At 39.3% G+C, this 22101-nt stretch overlaps 1 protein-coding gene across 1 annotated transcript in view; it reads right to left on the bottom strand.

Annotated features, from left to right (window-relative positions):
- Positions 1-1927: 1927 nt before the first annotated feature.
- me1 (malic enzyme 1, NADP(+)-dependent, cytosolic) overlaps positions 1928-22101 on the bottom strand; it is an 88212-nt gene continuing 68038 nt past the window's right edge. Inside the window, exons 6-14 of the mRNA XM_017413093.3 lie at positions 16868-16971; positions 6649-6758; positions 4674-4771; positions 4282-4395; positions 3511-3616; positions 3200-3342; positions 2923-3096; positions 2507-2605; positions 1928-2413 (exon numbers count right to left, since the gene is read on the bottom strand). Of these exons, the coding sequence (XP_017268582.1) occupies positions 2246-2413; positions 2507-2605; positions 2923-3096; positions 3200-3342; positions 3511-3616; positions 4282-4395; positions 4674-4771; positions 6649-6758; positions 16868-16971 (1116 nt within the window). The 3' untranslated portion in view covers positions 1928-2245. The remainder of the gene's footprint in view (positions 2414-2506; positions 2606-2922; positions 3097-3199; positions 3343-3510; positions 3617-4281; positions 4396-4673; positions 4772-6648; positions 6759-16867; positions 16972-22101) is intronic.

Raw genomic sequence — 22101 nt, 5'->3', positions numbered from 1 at the left:
GATCATTTGGTTAGAACAGTGGTTGCCTGAGGCTGATTTAGAAGCTGGGTGAAAAAAAAAATGGGGGGAACCAAACGACTGTCTCTGAGAATATTGCCCCGGGTGTGACGCTCCACACTGACTGGTCTGTGTTACTGGGTGTATTGACGAGGTTGGGCAGTGGGCCAGCCAAGGTCTCTGGTACTGACTGTCTGCATAGTTATTGAGTGATTGATTTAAAAATGTCAAATCTCAGTTTGTTTCAGACAACAATATACTGCTGGATCATACAACAGTTTGATTCACCTGATGCTTTCATGCACACCTCAGACTGCATGTGTGCAGCTGTTTGATGGCTGAATGCTGGCAGGACCTTAAACTTCAGAAGACTTCACCCTCCTGTTGTGTTCATTCCTTTGTCTAGGTTTGAGTTCTGGGTCAAAAAAGACCACCCCAATATATCTGATTATAAATCCATGTTAATACAGACATCATCACCTTGTGCTATGATAGATTTTATCAACTTATGTTCTTGTGAACTGTACAAATTTAGATCTTCTGTTTGTTTGTTTTTGCCTGTAGGCTTAACAGATCTAGGCTAGTGCAACTTAGTTTTGAACAATAATAATAATAAAAAAAAAACAATGTATGAGTTATTTAGACATAAAACCTTTACAGGTGATACATAATGTGCTACTTATTTATCATGGCTATTTATTTATCATGTCAAAGTTCATTAAGAACATCTGTTTTTAAATTATTTTTAAAAACAGAAGAACATATTTAGTGGTCTCAATCGGTATAATTTTATTAGTGAAAAGAGGAAAGTTCAAAATTACAGCTGAAAATTTAACCATACAATAAACTTACTGCCTCCAGTGTCATGCTCTAAGATATGATGAAATGGACTGTACTTATATTGCACCTCTCTAGCCAACCAGGCTACTCAAAGCATTTTACAACACAATCTGTGTCTTTATTTACCCACTTTGATATGTGACTGCACACAGGTGGAATTGAACTACCAACTCTGTCTTTAGAGGACAACTCAAACCACTGATCCACAGGCAATTAAAAGCCAGAATGTCGTTTAGTCTTGGTGCTGACACAGATACTATATCAGGGGTCTCCAATCCTGGTCCTCGAGGGCCACCATCCTGCACGTTTTCTTTGTTTCTCTGCTCCAACACACCTGATTCAGTGGTTAAATCACCTCTTCATGTTCTGCAGAAGCCTGTTAATCACCCATTGATTCAAATCAGGTGTGTTGGAGCAGAGAAACGAGTAAAACATGCAGGATAGCGGCCCTCGAGGACCAGTGTTGGAGACCCCTGTACTATATTATATTATATTATGGCCTCAAAAACCTTTACGGAGCATACCACAGCTGAAACAAAAGTTTTACATGACAGAACCAATGTTTGATTCTGAGAACGCCAACAGCTGTGGTTCCTGAGATGGTTGGAGATGGAAGCCAAACAGGGGAGTGAGGTGTGTGTGTGTGAGAGAGAGAGCGTGTATGTGTGTCTACTAAAAAAACAAATGCACCTAGAGGTGTGGAAAAGGAATTATGTGCATCAGCTGAAGTCAGTTTCATACACCTAATATCTCACACATTAATTTCTAATGACTGAAACAGTCAAATTTGACCAGAACTCAAAAGGAGGGTTCGTTTAATTTAGTGTCTGAACGATGAGCTGGAACTTAAATTTACCAAAAGTTACAGCACATTAATCTCAATTAGGCCACATGTTTTTAAGTATTTTTTTACAGGGTACTTTGTTGGGGAGGCACGGTGATGCAGTGGTTAGCGTGACTTTACAATGACAACAACTGACCTCCAGATGGAGCCAGAGCATCAAAATACTACGGCATAATGTTCTGAAAGTCATTTGCAATAAAGGAAACACACAAACATAGTTTTTAAAAACCAGCCACAACAAAATTAGAAGTTAAGAAATTTAATTCAAACTTTATTTGGCAAAAGGTTTTCTTTTTTTAAGATTTTAGCAGACACAGACTTAAAGTGAATGCCTATTACAATACAATCAAAAGTAACTTCCAAAAGACCTTCTCCAGATATCTGACTTTAAAATAATGTGAAAACAACTATTTGTGCAATGCTTCATGACTTTCTTGTGTTGTCAGCACTTATTTTAAAGTACAGGTTAATATCAGTGGGGAAATTCTATACTCGGCCCCTCCTCCCCTGTTTTTAGATAACATTGCACATCAGTAGTTACTTGTGGTTTCTTTGCCCGGAGCATCAAAGTTTACATGACTGCACTGTCATACAATCATCTGGCCAGCGGTACGAGTCAGCAACAAAGTCATCGTAGTCAGTGCTGTAGCAGATCGAGCGAATGTAGGCATCTTTGTCAGATGGCTCTGGGCGGAGTGTGGCCATGTTGTGCTCGTAAGCATGCTCCATGATCTGTAATCACAGGTTGTCGGAAGTTACAGTTCTGATGGTGTGACAAGCCTCAATGTATCTGTACTGTATACTGGGTTTATCCTGAGCTCTCACCTTAGCGGCCAGTTTAAGAGAGACATCCCTGATGGAGCTGAGAGGAGGATAGAGCCTTCCCTCTGCGAGGTCGTTCTCTGTCACCAGCTGAGCCAGAGCCTGTTAAACGGTGTTCATAGTGAAGCAAACAGAAAACATCAGAAGAATTACTTTTATTGGAAAAGTGACATGGATCTATATATATTTTCTGTGTAAAGTCAGTATTAGAAAAACATACAAGTAGCTAATATCACTTTTATTAGCACAGCATATTCACAAATCTTTGCCTCAATTCTTCTTTCAAGTGTTTATTTGAATTTACAGTATATCATACAGTTTTAAAATAAGTTGTAGAGTAAGAGCAGTTTTGGTAGAAAAAAAATCCCAAAATGTCAGAAAGAGCTGGGTGTACTCTGTCACACATGTCAGTGTCTCACCTCTGCTGCAGTCAAGAAGACATCCTCAGTAATATGTCGTAAAGTGCAAGCAGTGACACCCAAGCCCACCCCGGGGAAGATGTAGGCATTGTTGCCCTGACCAGGGTAAAAAGTCCTCCCGTCTGGCAGGGTGACGGGGTCGAACGGACTGCCGCTGGCAAAAATGGCACGGCCCTGCAGCACAAAGTAGTTCAAATGTACTTTGAAACCATTTATTTGTCAGAGATGAGCAAAAATACTGCTATGCTTTGAAATGTAACCGTGAAGGTCTGAGCACCTCTGTGAACGTGTAGCACTGCTCGGCGGTACATTCAGATTTGCTGGTTGGGTTACTGAGAGCAAAGATGATCGGGCGCTTATTAAAGGAAGCCATGTCCCTGATGATCTGCTCAGAGAAGGCTCCGGCAACAGCTGCCACACCTGAGACAGAAGGACACGTCCAACGTACTTCACTTTACTGTACAGCGATTCTTTAAAAGCAGGGTTTTTTTTTTTAACTGCAATTGTCTATTTTATTTTATCAAAAGCTTGAAATTCTCAAAAAGTCCTCAAATTTAATAACTAACAACATTTAGTAACTTGCTTTACCGATGATAGCTGTAGGTTTCAGTTCTCTAACCACATCCTCCAGTCTTTTCATCTGAGGATGCTCATGAGCAAACCTCTCCTTCTCGTGAGTCAAGTGGTCCCGACCCTGAGGAACGAGAGTGAGCGCATCAAGACTGAAGATTTCCAAACAAAACATTAAACACTGAAAAAACGTGGATCACTGTGGAGAGCTTTACTGTCCGGTCTGTTCTCCCTCCCAGCTCTGCGTTTTCTAACTTTTGGTGCTGGTTTCATTGGTTTCCAGCACACAGAGTGATCCTAGAGACACTTTCGAATTTGCATGATCTTTTAATTTGATAAAGTAACAATAGAGGTATGTGTTGGCATAGCAACCTAAAAAACGTTGGCATAAATAACTCATGTGGGTTAACACTTGACCATAATGTTTTCCTAACCCTATCCAAGTGAGACTGATTCTTAAGCAAATAGCTGAAACATGTAACACAATAAAAGAAAAGGGAAGGAGGTAGAAATAAAGAGAAAATTAAAAAGATGAAGGTGAAAACGTCAGTCTAACAGCTGCTCTCAAACATGATTGAATCGAGTATCTAACCTCCTCCTCCACTTTATCTGTTTTATCCAGTTTGTGTTGCTTGTTGTTCAGCGAGCACTCTAAAACGTCCTGTCAGCATTAACTCATGGTGCACTCGGTTCATCAGTTACTGCTGCAGAATGATGCCTGACAATATGTGGCATTTCTGTAAGTAAAAACTAAAGTGCATCTCCACTTGTGTTTGCACAGTTAGACACCTTAACAATGAGTCCCTTGGAATCAACCATCCAGATTTTTTTCAAACTCTCCTCCTTGGTGAGGCCCTCCTTCTCCATGGCCATGGTGATCAGCTCAGCGATCCCCATCGCAGCCTGGGAGCGAGACAGAAGAGAGGAAGAGGAGCTGCGTCACACCAACTCTGACTTTCTTTTTATTGTTAAAACATCTTGCACAAACTCCTATGTCACGAAAGAGTTAATTTAGGAACTCGTGATGTTTTTCATTTTGATTATCCATGCTGTGAACAAACCAAGCACATTGTTACTGAAGCCTGTGTTCAAACTTCTCTGTTTTTTTATATAAAAATAAATGTTGTTTGCAGGTAGAAAAACAGATGTTGTGCATGTCTGTGCATTCATGCTGTGCTCACCTCTCCTGCCCCTTGGAACACGATGGTGTGGTCACACATTTTGCTTTTGGTGATCCGGAGGGCAGCCAGGAGTCCAGCTACTGCTACTGCAGCTGTGCCTGTCAATTTGTAATTGGAAATTAAATGTCATTTTTATACACAAATTGTATTTATTTTATATGTTTCTGCATATTAAATAGGAAGAATACATGCTTAGACTACTAAATTGAAAAATATGTTCCTATAAGTTTAGTGTGGTGGCTTTTGAAAGCGCAATAAGGTGCAGCATAATGCCTGACTTACAAAAATAAAAAAAAATGTTATGTTTCTAATAAAAATAAAAATGAAGCAGTTGCATTGCTTATTTCTAGCTTAAAAAATGGAAGATACTGAATGACTATATACCATAGGTTAGCTACTCATATTAAATTACAGTTGGCTGTGATCATAAGACTAAAAGACAAGGACTCCAGATGAATTCTTCCTGAAGTTGAAAAGGAAATCAAACCACCTGTCTTCTGATTGGACAGTTTGATTTGTGAGTTGTCACCATACAGTCACTTGAAATATAAAAACAGGAGCAGAATTTGCACTCATAATTACAAAAGTGTCAAACCTCTGGCAGATTTTATGCAGTTTTCAGCCTTTTCTAATGTTCAGTAGATTCACTATTTAAGGCAATTTTCTTAGTTGTTGTAGCGTGTTACTCAATATCCTCAGACTGAGTGATTTTTTTCCCGTGATCATATAATGCATCTTTTACAAGGCCATTTAAGAAATGAGAACCCATTCAATGCATCAGCTAGGGTTAAATAACTTGCTGCTGACTAAAACATACTAGTTTTCAATAAGTGGGATTTTGTGGAGCTATTATCAGTAGTGAATATCCTCCCTACAGTAGACAGCAGTCTAAGCCATTTCACTTCGAAGAATCAGGATAAATTCTCATGTGATACATGCTGACAGTGAGTATCTTCTTGAGTTTAAGTCTGCCATCTTAAACAATTATAACTCCACAGGTTTTACAGCAGTTAAATCAAATGCTTAACTGCTGTTGTAGATTTTTAAACCACTCTTTTTTCCCTTTCCTTTTACATCAGATAGTTGCCAAATCATTACAGGGATGGTAACCTGCCAGGATGTACCCTGCCTCTTGTTCAATGACCACAGGAGATAGAACAAGAGGGATGGATGGATGGATGGATGGATGGATGGATGGATGGATGGATGGATGGATGGATGGATGGATGGATGGATGGATGGATGGATGGATGGATGGAAAGAAAACCTTTGAGCCTCAAACTGAACCCATAACATTTTGTTTTCTAAATGGGTTTCACACAAAATGAGCTGCAATGAACAGCAGACTGGGTTTCAACACAGCCAGTCTTCGGTATTAATGACCAGACATACCTCTGTAAAGAACTGTCTGATGTAAAAAAGTGACACCATCTGAAGGTTTGCAATAGAATATTTACTTGAGCTGCTATAAAATTTTAGAGGTTTGAGTTGTTATGCATTGCAAAAAACCACTCTGGATTCTAGCTCCCAGTCTAAGTTGGTGTTAGTTAGACTCTTCAAGAAGAATTTCTGATTCAGTCTGACTGCTGTCCTCTGCAAGATACCCACAACTGATGGTCGCATCACAGAAACCCATTTAAAACAATCCAAACTGTCTTCTTAATCATGACTGTCAAGGTAATGACTTTTTTAAATTGAAAGATTCCATTGTAACAATTATCCTGAACATTTATCTTCTCATACCTCTTTGTTTTGAAGCTAAATTGACACAATCTTTAGTTTCTGTTTGGATAATCATTTCTGCAGGGAGCAACTTTTAGGCAGGTAAGATCAGAGTTAATCCTTTGGTCTAGTTGCGCAGTTATAACTCCAGAAGTCTGAAGAGTAATTGTGGTGACAAAAAGAAAGCTTGAGGAGTCTCTAAGAAGGAAGGTTTGTTCTTCTTCTGTTTGCGTGTGATTGACGTTTGAGTTACCTTGGATGTCATCGTTGAATGTGCAGTACTTGTTGCGATACTTGCTCAGCAAACGGAAAGCATTCACGTTCGCAAAGTCCTCAAACTGAATCAGACAGTCCATTCCATACCTGCAAACATAAGAGACACATTTACGCTTGAGAACAGAGGATATGTTGGGTTCTCAGAATATAAAGCTTAATTATTGTACTAAATACAGGTTTTGAATGAACACATTACATACAGTAGAAAGTGTCATGATTCGAGTTTGTGTGTGTACGTTTTCTGTATTTATTTTCATTTTTATGGTATATAGTTTAGTTTTTTTCTCCCTGGTTCTTTGAGTTCTGTATTAAAGTATTGTCCTTTGCTTTTCCTGTGTCACTTTTCACCTGCCCTCAGCTCAGTAATTCTCCGGTCTGCCTGCCACGCCCACCTCACCTGTTCCTCGTCATGTCCCAGCTGCAACCCATTTCCCACTCACCCTCTGTTTCCTTAAAACCGGTCTCTTTTCATTCACTCCTTGCTGGTTCATTCCTTTCCATCTGCTTTTTTGATGTTCGTGCGCCTGTGTTTTTTCCACGCCACATTCATGCTCCCTGTGTTTCCACTCTTCGTTTTCTTAGGAAGTTTTTGTTATTTTGTTATTTTGCTGCCACGTCAGCCTTTTGTTTTCATTCTCTTTTTGTTAATAAATCAGTTCAATTTTTACTTTACTGAGTCTGGGTTCGTCTCACTCAACCTTAACAAGAAAGAAATACTTTTTTTTCTGTAACTTTGTTTCTTAAATTACAATTAAAGCAACAGACTGTTGTTCTATATAACAAATGAACACTTGTTCCTTCAACTTTAAGGCAGGATGTCTGTAGGTGTTTCAGTGTGGGGGGTCACATTTCTATTAAAGAGCATAATCACACAGATGTGTAAAATAAAAGAAAAAAGGCAGAGCAAGACCCTAAACCAGCAGTGCTCCATTTTTACGAGTTACTCTTTGGACCACCTATCACACAGAGTCAATACAGCAACACAGCAGCCAGCACCTTTAAGCTCTTACAAAAACATTAGAGAACAAAACATAAGCCCACCATTATGAGTCTGTAAATTAGATTTATCGGCAACGAAAAGTTCCCATAGTTTCCAAGCCTTTCAGCAAATTGAACTTGTTCTCAGGAAATTATTGGATGTTCACAAAGACTGCTGCTGCCTCTATGGTGACAGAGAAGTTTCCAGCTGTTTTTTTAAGAAAGCAAATTTAAATATGCAAAGAAGGACATGAATTGGCTCATTCTTTCTTATTTTGAATGAAGGTTGCTGAGAGCTCATACAGTGGGTGAGAAACAGTAGAAATTACCACTACTATCTAGGCCTTAGGAAGTAGCAACCATTTTTACCATTACCCTTAGACCAAGTTTACACAAGAACGATCTTCTGGAATCGTGAAAGATTTTCATATATTGATTGTAAAAATATTAAACGTTCACACGGTAACGCTGTGATCACAATCCCTGTTTAGAAACCACAAAAGACATTGAACCCACAGTAGTTTTCAGGCCAGGTCCCTAGCTGGTGCTTTAACTTTACACAGGCATGCTCACTGACACCTCAATAGTATCTTTTAGCCCTCCTTCTTCCCCTTACAGGTTCATTCGATGTAAGAAATGTTGTTTGTCGTTGCTGTCGCTGTGTTTCGTTTTCTCTTTGCCTTGCCTTGCCTTGCCATGCTCCGGAATTTTGTTAAGTTTAATTGCTGCCACGTCAGCTGTTTGCTTTTGTTTATTTTCTTTATTTAATAAATTAGTTTTTATTTTTGAGAATGAGTCTGCACTCTGGGGTCGTTTCCGTCTCCATCGAGCTTGACAATTGTTTCTTTTGTTGATCAGCTCGCACAAAATAACTGTTGACTGACGGCAACCGTAGCGCGCACGTGTGAACACTTCCGCTTTCAGATAAATTGCGGATCCCGTGAAATGATGACGAGAGTATTGAAAAACTTCCACTCTGAGATCTGGATTTAAAAAAGTTTTGGTGTCATAGAATTTGATCCCTGTTTTGTAGACGAACGGCTGAAATGCAGCAGACTTGTTCCAGTTTCACTTAAAAACAGTATCCTGTAAACAGAGCCCGAGTTTCTAAGGTCCATCAGATGACAAATTCTCACAATCTGTTGTCAAAACAAGGAACTACAGGAATCCTCGCATGAATTAAACGGAGCTGCTCTGTGATGAAAATGCTTGTACAAGGTGAAAGTACAAATAGGACGCCAATTCAAGGTCTTGCCCTTTGAATGATGTGACATTTTGCAAGTAAAGATGTGTATTACAAAATAACATAATTGCCTATCTATGGATTGTAGGATTTTTTTTCATACACAAACAATGGGAGGAGATGCCGAGGTTGTCTGAAACCTGTAATAAAAACAACCAAGCTCATGTTTCAGAGGGTTCGTGATGGAGGAAATTGGGGACAGCTTTAGCAAACAGAGCAAGTGGCTCCAAACATTTAAACCCCTCTCAGCTCGCTGAATAACAGCGAGAAGTGCAGTGGGAAACATTGTTTTTAAATCCTCCTCCTCCCTTTGGTTTAATCTGGAGAGGTTTTCCATCCATGTCCCTCAGCTTATCTAAGGTCAGGCTGCTGAGGTAACAGGTTCAGGAAAGAAACACAGACTTCTCAGGTCAGAGAAGATATAAAACCCATCCAGCAGGATCTGGATCTGCTTAGAATGACACCTTCCCAGAAAACCTCCAGAGGGAGGCATCCAGGAAGCATCCTAATCAGATGCCCAAACCACCTCAGTTGACTCCTTTCAATGTGGAGGAGCAGCGGCTATACTCCAAGCTTCCCTGGATGATGTAGCTCCTCATCTTATCTCTACATCTGAGCTTGGTCATCTTATAGATGAAACTCATTTCAGCTGTTTGTATCTGTGATCAACTTTATTTGGTAATGAGAAGTAATGAGACTGAATGAGGGCTGGAACATAGATGGACAAGTAAATTAAGAGCTTAGCATTTAAGACTAGAGCAACACCCTAATTACAGCAGACTCTGATGTCTGTCTCCCTGTTCATACAACCAACACTTGTGAACAGATTCTAAGATACTGGAACTCCTTTGCTTGAGGCAAACAGCTCATCCCCAACTTAGAGGGAGGATTCCACTTTTTTCTAATTGACAACCATGACATCATACTTAATGGAGCTGTTCTTGCTGCTTCACACTCAGCTATGAACCACCCCAGTGCATGCTGAATCTCATAGTTTGAAGACACCACAAGAACCACATCATTCGAAAAGAGATGAGACCCTGAGGTTCCCAAACTTGACACCCTCCTCTCCATGACCACTCCTCGAGATCCTATCCATGAACACCACAAACAGGATGAGAGACAAGAGGCAGCCATGGTGGAGTCCGATCTGCACCAGGAACGAGCTTGACTGCGCTGGAAATGTTGACACAGCTCTTGCTTTGGTTATACAGGAACTGAATTACCCTTAAAACAACCTTAGCATCCCATACTCCTACACCAACCCCCCACAGAATGCCTCAGGGAACATGGTCAAAAGTCTTCTCCAGAATCACAAAACACACGAAAAGTCAAACTCCCATGACTCCTTCAGCAGATCTTTATTGGATAAGGATCTGGTCCACTGATCCACGACATGGGCAAAAGCTCTTCTTCAAATCTTGTTAACTTTCAGTTTTTCCTGTTTCTGTGCAGAAGCAAGACAAAGAGAAAAAAAAGGATGAAAAACAACCCGATAACAGATGCAATAAAACTTTTATGTTTCTTATTGATTTATGTCCTGAAGAGACAGTGCTATTGGCTGTAACAAATGCGAACCTGCTGCTAGCACTGCTATAGTGCTGAGAAGATAAATGTGCTTTTGATCAGGCAGTGAGTGGCAAAGAAACGCAGAGAAGCAGTAGAAAACAGAAGAATTATGAGCCTAAAAAGGGTGCTATAAACATTTCATTGTGTTTGGGCCTACGGAGACAGAGACAAGTGACAACCAAGGATAGATGGGGCTTTGCCAATCGCCTGTGCAACGCCTTCTGGTGTGGTTTGCAATATAAGAAATAACCCCAGTTAATAAAGACGATATATTATCATACAGAGTCTAAAAAGTAGATTTTGTAATATAGCTGTCTACAAAAAAGTAATATTAACTTGAAGCAACTTTGTTCATCACCTAGTGACAAACACTGAATTATTTTATTTTAATCTTAATCAGCCCAAAATAAGGTCTTTTAAGAGATATTTGAATGTATGAAGAACATCCACATACATATTTCTGGCCCTCCAGTGAACATAAACTGCTTAGGGACTATCTGTGGTTGTGGTGTTAAACAAATGAAGATCTTTACAATGCAGACGGCTCTTTGATCTGGTGCCTGCTCCAATAAAGATAGGCTTTATGGGCTTTTTTTTAAAAACAGTTTGTATGTGCTTTGTCAAGATTAAAGCGTCTGCTCAGTAAGAAGCCATTTTTGTTTGGTGTCACTATTCTGTTGGGAAGTCAGTCTCTTTTTAACAGGCCTAAGGCAAAAGAAGGCTAACAATACATTTGTATGCAGCTGAATAAAAAATGACAAAGGGTAAACGTTGACTACATTTGTGTTTAATTGTTGTAACCTAAAGAAGAAACTGGGCACACCTAGATGTCCCAAATGAACAAATATGGTACAGTTTTAGTATGTTTAGACTTTTGCAATGACTTTAATTTGGTGTATTAGACTTGTAAGAAGGTCTTTCTATCAGGTTTGTTAGGAGGATTGGACCCAGAATGCACACTGACATGATGAACTCCAAAACAGCCTAATTTATTAATAAACAAAAGGCTGACATGGCCGCAAAACAAGCTAACATCAAAAATTTATGAGGAGCCACAAGGAGATTACCTGAGTGTGACATTAAACCAACAATGGACCAGCAGCAGAAAGCAACAGAACAGAATATATGGGCAGGAGCTGATGAGGAATTGGACACAGGTAACTAATTGTAAACCAGCAACAGGTGAGGATGGATGTGGCAGATCAACAAGGAAAAGTCCTGAGGGAGAAGGTGGTAGATAACACAGGGAGTAAAACAAAACGGGAACAAAAGCTGAACACCAGAGTGAAAATAAATAACTTAAAACAGAATACCAGAAAACCCATGAGGAAACAGAATGACAGATCTCATAAACTGAACATAATGAAAAAATCTAACAAAAGATTACTAAAAATCCTAACATTTAAGGCTCATCTTATCTGACTTCTCTTTAAAATTTCCCAGTTAGTCTTACAAAGACTCGGTATTCCTGCACACAGACTATCATCACATCCTTAAGATGCAAAGCCAGCTTACCCTTTTATTTATCATGTGTTATGGTGCTGTCATTAGCCTCTTTCACAAAATACTTTGAACCAAGTCAAAGAGGCCTTGCTGCCTTCTTGGTGTGATTTCTAAAAGAATCAAGGCAGCACGAGGGTGAATTCAACCGTTGCAGCTAATGTAGTGTCTCAGTGGGCTGTGATTTTTGGAGAACAGTTGGCATCTCAAAATTGTGAGGAAATTGCAAGAAAATAAGCAAATTTCCAGATGCAATCTGACTGAGTACTGAGTGTTTGCGAACAATCTAGCTATGAAGTCACATTTTGAGAAGACAATTAAAAAAAAATCCCTGCCTATTTTTGTGTGCACGGCTTGCAAAGCTGTATTCTAGGCTACACACATTGTTTTATTGTCTACATCGTATTCGCCTCAGCCAGCTTTATAACCAACTAATTAATCCTTTTAAAATAGGAAGATCTGGACCAGTTTATTAATAATTATTATTTTTCATTGGTGTGGTTTTTAGACTTAGACATTCAGGGTTGTAGTCTCAGATATATTGTGTCATAAGGAGAGCCCCCATGCTGAAGTCAAAATACAAATCTAGCACTCTAGAATTCACAGAAACTATATTGAGAAGGGTTTGAAAAGCCTGCAAGAGAACTCTGACTATTTTGACAGAAACTTTGTGAAACACACTTTTTGAACATGTTCAAAATTCAAAGGGCAAGGCTGTGAGCTGAGAAATTGAGAACCCCTATGAACATCTCGAGACATTTTAAAGGCTCCCTCGTTAATGTCATACACCTCATAGTTTCCAGTAGTCGCAGCCAAATGAAAAAAAATCCTTACCCCTCTGAGCTGCCACGGTAACAGAGCCATCAAGATCGATACATAAAAGGGTTAGCCAGCATCACAGCTTGAAGGTGTGATGTAGTGGCTAGCCACATAAATGAAAATGAGAGATATCTGACACATTTTATGTGTTGGTCTTCAAGTTAGAGCTGCTGAGTTACACTGCACAGCTCCTATGGCTCCGTAATGATGTGGGACATGGCCAACTTGATTGGCAATTCATGAATGGCAGCTTAAAGAGCGACGTAACAGCAACAGGTTGACTTTAAGCCCTTCAAGTCCTTTCATAAATTCCATTGTGACAACAAAGAGACCCAGCTTGAAACATTTTGTGCAAGGGGGCTTATAAAATAAATGAGAAGAAGAAGAAAAAAGGTTATAAGACGATTAGAACCTGCCTTAAATAGTTTTTCTCCATCAATGAACTCAGAAACAAATGCAGTGAGATGCATGAAAATGTTGACAGTGACCAAAAGCCACTGTTTTGATCTATATCAACAACAGAATCTCCTAACTACAAACCAGGCTGAAAAGCAGAACACAGCTGTTGAATCCTTCCTGTGAAGAGGCTGTCAAAGCAATCTGAGCCAGGCTTCCAGGCTGCGTTATGCTTTCAGCTTTTATTTTACTGTGATTTCTGTTTTACCACTATAATACTTCTAGCAGAAGCAAAGAAGATAATTTTGGGCTTCTCTTTAAAACTTTTTCAAGATTAAAAGACACTCTTAAGTTTCTTGAGCTAAAGTAGTTCCTTTTAGTAAAAGCTGCTTGCGAAATAATCACTGATGTTTGATTTAAAGACATAAAATATGAGAAGAAAAACACTCCTTATTTCCATGTGTTTGTCTGACATGCGGAAGACTCAACACTGCTTTTTCAGGAAACACAATCTGCCTTTATTAAACCTGAAATTTCCAGACTAAAAACAGATGAGGTGGGGCGAAGTGATTCATCTAGTCGGAGCACATTCGTGAGGGCCTCAGCGAGCCAGAGAGGACCCAAACAAAGGTCAGACACAAGGGCGCTCTGTCCAAACACAGCTGTTGAATCTGTGTGCATATCCGTGTGTTTGTGTACACACACACACTCAGAGGCTGTGTATTACCTTTGTCCCTAAGGGGCTTTTTGGTTGAGGCCTTAATAAATCCCCAGCCCACTCTCACTCTCCAGAGAGCCAGCATCTCTCAGCACACATTATTTCTCAAATCCCTGAGCCGTCATTAAAAAAAAAGACACTTTCAGCATTCTTTCTCCTCTCCTCCCTTCTGTTGCTCCTTCTATCGGCCTGTCCGCTCAAACTTCATTCTCTCAGTGCCAAGAGTTTTGAATACTTGATGGCATTCCTGTAGGCCTTGCATGCCAAGCAAATTTGTATGGGAAATGTCCAAGACCCCTATTCTGTCAACCATTTGTGATATGGACAGTTTTGGATCAAAATGTAAAACTGATTCTGATTAAACTACAACAATTAGCTCGAACAATAAAATCACTGAAAACTAAGTGAATATTATTGGTTCAACACTTTAATATCCATTAAAAGTGTTGAGATATAGGCTATATTAGACTGCAGGAGGTCAGACAGTCTCCATGCTGACCCCATGTCCCTCACAGTGGACAATAAGAGTCAGAGGAGGACCAATCAGCTGTGAAGGAGACTGGTCAGGTGTAGATCATGCAGATAGATGAGTGTGTGTGTTGTTGCTTTGGGTCAGAAGTGTCAGTAGATGCTCTATTTCATCTTAGTCACAGACTAACACTACAATCTTGAAAGGAAACTAGACTTGTTGGTCTCTGAAGGGCTGCTTTCTGTCACTAATTCTTTTGAAAGTATTTAGGGACAGAATTCCTACACACAACCAGGAGTGAATGATGTCCAATTTTTTTTTCAAACTTAGTACTGGATCATTACAAACAATGTGGTCTTGTTGGCTTCATCATGCAATGCCCATATACATGAATGGAGGAGTTTGTTGCAGAATGCAGCATCTGCAGTGATGGGTACATTGGACATAGAGAAGAGAGAGATTGGTTAGACAACTTATGGTTTAAAACTGAAACTATGGTTGGAGTACTACTGGAAGCGCTTAAGGTCCCCTCCACTGATACTTAGAAGAAATTTTGGTGTCAATCATTCATAAGTTTAATAAGTTAATTAAACATCATGAGCTGAACTGGGATGCAAAACTAAAATGCAGAAATATAAGTGGTTCAAGCAAATTATAATATTGGCTCTAAACAGAAACTACTTGAAACAAAAGTGCAGTGGACCCATGTGGAAACTGGAATAGATATTGGCATGGAGCCATCACAACTTAAGATGCACCTTTCAGCCACAGTTAAAGTTAGGCTTTTGGGGAGCTGTCTCTTTTACATCAGATAATAAAAGCATATGAGCTTGTACTACTGATTGGTACTCATTGTGGTACTCATTATGAAAAGAACCATTGGTCTAAAATGTAAAGTGTGAGTTAAAGGAAGAAGATCAAGGAATCAAACGGGCTTTCTGTAGTTTGATGCACTCACACTTAGCAACAGGATAAAAAGCTTGGTCACTGGTGAGAGCTTTAGTTTATCAGACTGAAAAAAGTTATTTGAAATGCTTCAGGCGTCTTGTCAGGATGTCGGCCTTCTCCCATGAGGGGTACTTCAGACAAATAAAACTAAGAAGAGTGATGGATTTAGAACAAGAAAGGGATTAGGTGTACCTATGTGTGACCAAAAATGTATAAAAATGTAACGTGAGCTTCAGTTTCTTCTTTTAAAACAGCTGTGGAAGTGTGTAGCAGTAATGTGATTTCAATTCTGTCTGTAGTCACTAGTAATGCTGATTGTTCAACAAGACGTGCGGTGGAAGACTGGTTGGAAATCCAGCACCAGATCGTATCACTGATCATAAACCCTGAACAAAACAGTATTTTTGAGTATTGGACTAAAAAAGATCCTTTTAGACTTCAGCTTATTGATGATGACTCAATGTGGAGTATTTTAGCTCATGTTTAGTTTCTTAGAAAACTAAACATGAATATTACTTGAAGACGGCAGAGCTGTAATCATTCATTGAATCCTTGAGCCCATAATTATTCATTTTCCGCCAATCTGGCTCCGGTGGAGAAAAAAGAAAAAGCATGTCTGTTCCTTGTAGTTGGGAAGCTACCCTGTTATTAAAGTCATGGCTTCCTTTTGCCAGCTGGAGGGGAACCAGACCCAGACTTCTCTCTCTGGACTCCAGTCTCTCTGGGTTAGGATGAGGCTTAACCAGGCCCATGTGTGTGTGTGGCTGAGATGGCTCCATGACACATGGGCATAGACATGTTGGGATGCATGTTAAGCACATAGGGCATCAATCACAGCAGGAAGTAATGTCTCACCTAATTTCAGCTAAGAAAACAAAGATAAGGATCAGACCCGAGTTAACCAAATAAAGCCACTATATGGAGCACTTAACCGTGTCAACTATGCTTTGATGTGACTTCATATCAAAGACAAAAAGCTAACTATTAAAAGAAGGTTCACCATTTCAACAGTTTGAATGGGGTGACTGGATTTGTTACTTTTCTGGGTAATTTCTGGTACAAAAAGAAAATCAGATTATTTAACAAAACAGAAATCTATTCTTTATGTACTCATCTATTAACATCCTCACATTCAAACACAAAAATCAACAACAAAACCCCATAAGTATATGGCCTAGTAAGACATTTCTGAATATCATGTTTACCTGCTGATGAAGAAGCTCTACTTTCCCCATGAAGCTGTCAGCTCCGTGTTGAAAAAGTTACATTTTAGCTGACACTAAAAATAGTTTCACCTCCAGCCTGTATGAAGACTTGCAATTATTCTTTAGAAACCAAAATGTAAAAGCAGTTCAGGGAGGGTAAAACTAAACGATTGTTGACTCTAACTCCAGACCTCAGAATTCCCCAACATTTGGCTGAATTGCATGCAAACATGCTAAACTGCTTAACATTTTTCTTTTAGGAGCATGGTGTGATTTCTGGCCGGAAATGATGATAGCAGACAGAAGAAAGGAAGTGGGCAGAGGATGACTCAGAGGTCAGTATGATGATACCTGTCTGAAACTGCCTTCATAAATTCATCTAGCAGTTCATCGTAGGCCTGGCCTCGGATCCTCTTGTGCCTCAGCCCAATGTAGAGGGGGTCCTTCAGCATTGCCTAAAAAAGGAAGAAAAACTCATGGATGCAGAGGTCAGAAAAATATGGCACAAAAAAAAAGTATTGATAAAAATGCAGGGGCTTGTTGGTGAAAGAACTTTACAAAAAGTGGCCATGTATTAGCACTGCAACACCAATAACGATATTTAGATATTTTTCTTACATTTTTGTCACAATTTTCAATCGCTACTCCTCCCACAACTTTGGAAAAACTTCTTCAAGACATACATCAAAACATGCAGCTCAATAGGGATTAGTGTGCAATGGCTTTTGGTACCAGGGATTTGTATGGTGTAGACTAAATTTGCAAAAGAGTGAAAAAACATTACACGTGGACAATAAGCTAGTATGCTCTATAAGCACATGTCACAATAAAAACATTATTTAAAGTTAAACAGATCACAGAAAGTTGGGCTTTACAAGACTAGACTCACATTCTGATGTCAGTTGTTTTATGTTTGCAAAGAGTATATCATGAAATGTTTAGTTTACATGTGGTAATACACTCTTAACATTTTAGTTGTCTAAACTTTCCAAACTATTGCAAACAACTTTACACTTTATATACAGTAAATATACCAAAATAGTGCAAAGTGTGCACACACAAATGATCACTGACTTCCATCAGAGAAATTCCTCTTTAAAACTGAAAGCAAAGGGTCTTATTAATTCATCATATCTTCTCCATAAAACACTGCAGACATATACAATTGACTTGTAACTCTCAGATTTCTCTACCACTTACATTTCAGGATTGTTGTCAATACAACATACAGTTTTCACACAGTGGCTGTTTGTAGTGAGACACACATGTTACCATGGTGACCTTATCAGCCACTGGCAGTGGCATTAACGTTTCTTTTAATCATGGTTCTCTTTACACTTCTTATACAGTTTATACATCAAAATATTGGCATTACAAAAGTAAGTCTCAAATTACTATTAATCTTTATAAAAGAATGTTGTATGCTGGATTTTTGAGCAGTAGCTGCATTGGTACCATTCAAAATTTATTCAGAAATTCTATAATTTAAAAATGCACTCCAATAATGTCAAAAAAACACTTGAAACTAAAAGAGAAGTCCTGCTGTCTTCTAAACCCTTTCTGTAACTGAGAGAGGAGAGAAAATGATGCAAGTTTGGTCATTTAATTTGCAGCAGAACAATCGACACCAAAACATTTGCTGATTCCATGACTGATTATGTCTATTATTTCTGTTGCAAAAACTCACAGAGATATTTTTCCACATATACTCTGACCGGTGTCTCTGCAGACACCAGACCTTCACTGTAATGTGAGGCATGTGTCATCACATGGTGCCATTAGGGAACCCCCTGTTCACCCCTATCAACACACACTTCTCTGTGTAGAGTAAATACAAGCAGTGGGATCATCCTTTAAGAAGGGAGTTTGTTTTTACCAGCTACACAAAATATTGAACATCATTAAATTATCATTTGTGATCATTTAAAAAGGGCATGCATTACTGAAAAAAATGACTAAGCATCACACCCTAATACACTCCATAATAACTAGAACTTAACACTGAAGTGAAAAAATATTAACAAAAGTCAAATGGATTGTATATGAGAGAAAAAAGAATGAAGAAGAGACTTAAATTACATGGATGGAAGGTTTATCTGTCAACATTATTCTGCTTATAGACTGTCTGCACACAGAACGTACATTACCTGATCTTTTACGCAGTGCACCTTCACCACAAAATGTGCACTTTCTCCACACAGGCCTATCAATAGATTTCTAAAGATAATCTGACTGAGCCGCACTCTGTAACTAACTCCCAGGACTCGACTCCAAGTGACTTTCCAATCCCAAAGGTTGGTGACTGATTCAGTGTTGTCGGTCCTCGCTGGAACGTTCAACCTTTATTTCTGAAGGCATCAAATTAGAGGGTGCCAACGAGACGAGCAAGGCTTGGAGAAAAAAGGAGCCACTTTTCCACAGCAAGGCCAACAGTCAGCATGACCAAAAAGAGCTGAAAAACATATTTAAGGCAACTTCTACTTGAAGCTGACAACTCATTTCCTGGCAGGTCTTTAAAGGATCGTCGTATGATTTGGTTCAACAGTAACTAAAACAAGTAAAAGATTATTATGCTATTCCACAAGGAAGAGGTTTAATATCAATTTGGGATTTTGGTGGTAAATTTACAAAATGATGTAACAGCCTGCAATAAGAAAAGAGGCTCTCATATTTTGGGTTTGATTCAGTTCCTTTAGAAACAGTGACCAAACCTCTTTGTTCAGTGAAAAAGAAGAAGTCCTGAGAGGTTTTAAAGTGGTCTGACCTTATTGACTCTGATGAACCGTTGACATGAGTTGTCTTTCTGTCCCAGATTATCTTCTGTTAATTGTCTAAGCTGCCCTTTGTATTGTTCAACCCTTCTTCTCTCAGAGGGGATTAGTTTTTATGTGAGGCTGCATGGACAGAGGACAAACATGCAGCCATTTTAAAATGTTCCAAACTTGAGAATATCAATTTCAGTTTATTTGTTTTGAGGTTAGTGATGTTACAGTGTTGGAAAATGTAACTCTTAGTGTCAAGAAAACATCTTCTGTTAAGATTTTACAGTAAATTATTGTTTATGTACTGAGAACAAATTACACTTTTAAATCTTTTGTTGCCAAATAAATGAAAAGTATTTTGAAATAAGTAATACCCCCATTTATTAAACAAAAATTACACCCAGGTTTAATTGACCTCTCTAACTTTATCTCCCAGTCATTCAACCTGTGCTGGACCTCTGATGACCTCATTCCTCATCCTGTCCATCCTCGTCCCTCCCAAGGAGAACCTCAACATCTTCAGCTCTGCCACTTCCTCTTCTGTCTCCTGTCTTTTTGTCCGTCCCACTGTCTCAAAACCATACAACATATCTGCTCTCACCACTGTCTTGTAAACCTTTCCTTTGACCTTTGCTACCACCCTTTTGTCACAAATCACTCTTGAAACTTTTCTCCATCCACTCCATCCTGCCTGGATTTTCTTCTTTATCTCTTTACCACACTCCCAGTTTTCCTGGTTGAAGCCCTACACCTTTGTGACCTCTGCTCCTCATAGCCTCACTGTTCCACCTGTCTACCTCTCATTCACACACATGTACTACAGCGTAGTACATGTGCTACGTCTGACTTTCATTCCTCATCTTAAAAACAAACAAACAAACTAACAAAAAAAAAAAACAAAAACAACAAAAAAACAAAAACAAATGAAGGTTTGGGTCATGGGAACTGTCTGCTTGCCTTTTGGATGTATGCCTGCCTCTCTATTTACCCCTACACCCACTCAAGGACATCGATAATCCCATAATTATAGTCATTTTTAATAATTAGCCAGAGCTACCACTACCACACATCCTCCTACCCATTCTATTCCCATCATGCCTCTAGACCCAGAGCTGCAGAGTGAAGTGGGTTGCTGTGGGGCAGCAGGCAAACCGGACTCCCATAAGAAGCTGGTCCACAAGAACTACACATGTGCACACTCAAAGCCGCTCCATTTACCTAATTACATCTTATTTAGCTTGTCATCCCTTTAGAAAAATATGGAAAAGTCTACCACAGCAAGGCAGACTGCATTAAAGTCTTTTAAAAACTGCAAAGGCCCATTACAAGTCAACCATTCCTTTCCTCCTAGGCCCCCTTCACACTGGACATGGGCCTTTTTATCATGTAAAATATCAGCCAGAATGTAGATGTTTTTTGCAGAGTCTTCACATGTTCCTCAGGTGTGTATTAAGAACACAATGTGAGAACGTGGAACATGGGAGCGTGGTGGCAGCATATCAACGGGTCCTTTGTGCATAGGACTGGTCAAGCTGGCCACATGCCTAGACTATGTGATCATGACAAGGTCATGGAAACAACCTAGGCCAGATATGATACCTTTGGCAGCTAGCGTCATGCTAGCATGGCATGATCTCCTAACATGTAGCTGCATCTGAACATGACCTTAGATAATTGTGGAAGGGTGGGCATACAGAGCGTGGTGAGGGCCAGGAGAGCATGTTGGGGATGTTGACAAAAGCAGAGAAAACCTGTTTGGGAAATACTGGAGTGTAGCAACATCTTAACTGACTTCAGGCTGAAGGAGGATTTCCAAGTTTGCTTTGATCCTGCCACTTTTTAATAGGTGATGTAGGTTGTGCAGAGCACAGTGTGGTCATCCTCCAGGGTGAAAAGGGCCTCGATAGGCAGCAATGCTCTAAAGGTTTGATACACAGTTAGTCAGTAAACAGATTGATGTCAAATTATACAAATGTAACAGTTCTGAAGTTGCTCACAACTTTTTTCTTTCTAGTATAAAGCATAATTGACATGCAAAGAAGCAGACCACTTGTTGATCCATTGTAACCTACTAATCAACGCATAAGGAAAACACAGGATCTACAACATTTTCCAGACATTTATTTTGATTAAAAAATAAGTAATAAGTAAGTAATTTGAAGTAAAAACAAAATTTTTAATCTTTCAAATTGCTCAAATTAAGAATCTAAAAACTTCTCAAGAAAAGTTTTAGGTTTTCTAGAAAACTCCCAGGATTTAGGTTTTTGTTTAAATGAAATCTTAAATCATAATGTGTCAAAGTCGTATTGATGTCTGTAAATCAGGGGCGGCTCCAGATATTTTTTTCTGCAGGTGCTAAGGGGGTGCTAAGCATTTTATTGAGGGTGCTAATGAAGGATTATTTGTTCTTGCAGTTCTCAACACACACAGACGCAAGCACAAGCATATATAATCATATATATATGGTATATAAATGAAGAACAGAATGAAATATACATATGTATCTGTGATAGGCCGATATCTCTACCTAAACCTCTGTCACAGGAATGAAGAAGCTTCCCACAACATGAACATGTAGCAGTGCACTGATCTCACCTAAGTAAAGCACCCAAATGTGATTCTGCGCCTCTCATTAGGCACAATAAATTGCTGAGTAATTTCTCTCCTATTTAGTTTGTCCAATTTATCTTTGTGATACACAGCAACACTGTTGAGCCGAGACTGTGTCATTGTGTTGTGAAGCCAGGTTTTTAACCTCCAAAGACCATTGAAATTTCTTTCAGCCTCAGCAGAAGAGGCTGGCACAGTAAGCAGCAACCGTAC

This window comes from Kryptolebias marmoratus, linkage group LG16 (genome assembly GCF_001649575.2).
Source record: "Kryptolebias marmoratus isolate JLee-2015 linkage group LG16, ASM164957v2, whole genome shotgun sequence".
NCBI classification, from domain to species: domain Eukaryota; kingdom Metazoa; phylum Chordata; class Actinopteri; order Cyprinodontiformes; family Rivulidae; genus Kryptolebias; species Kryptolebias marmoratus.
This window is presented reverse-complemented; position numbering and strand designations above follow the sequence as displayed.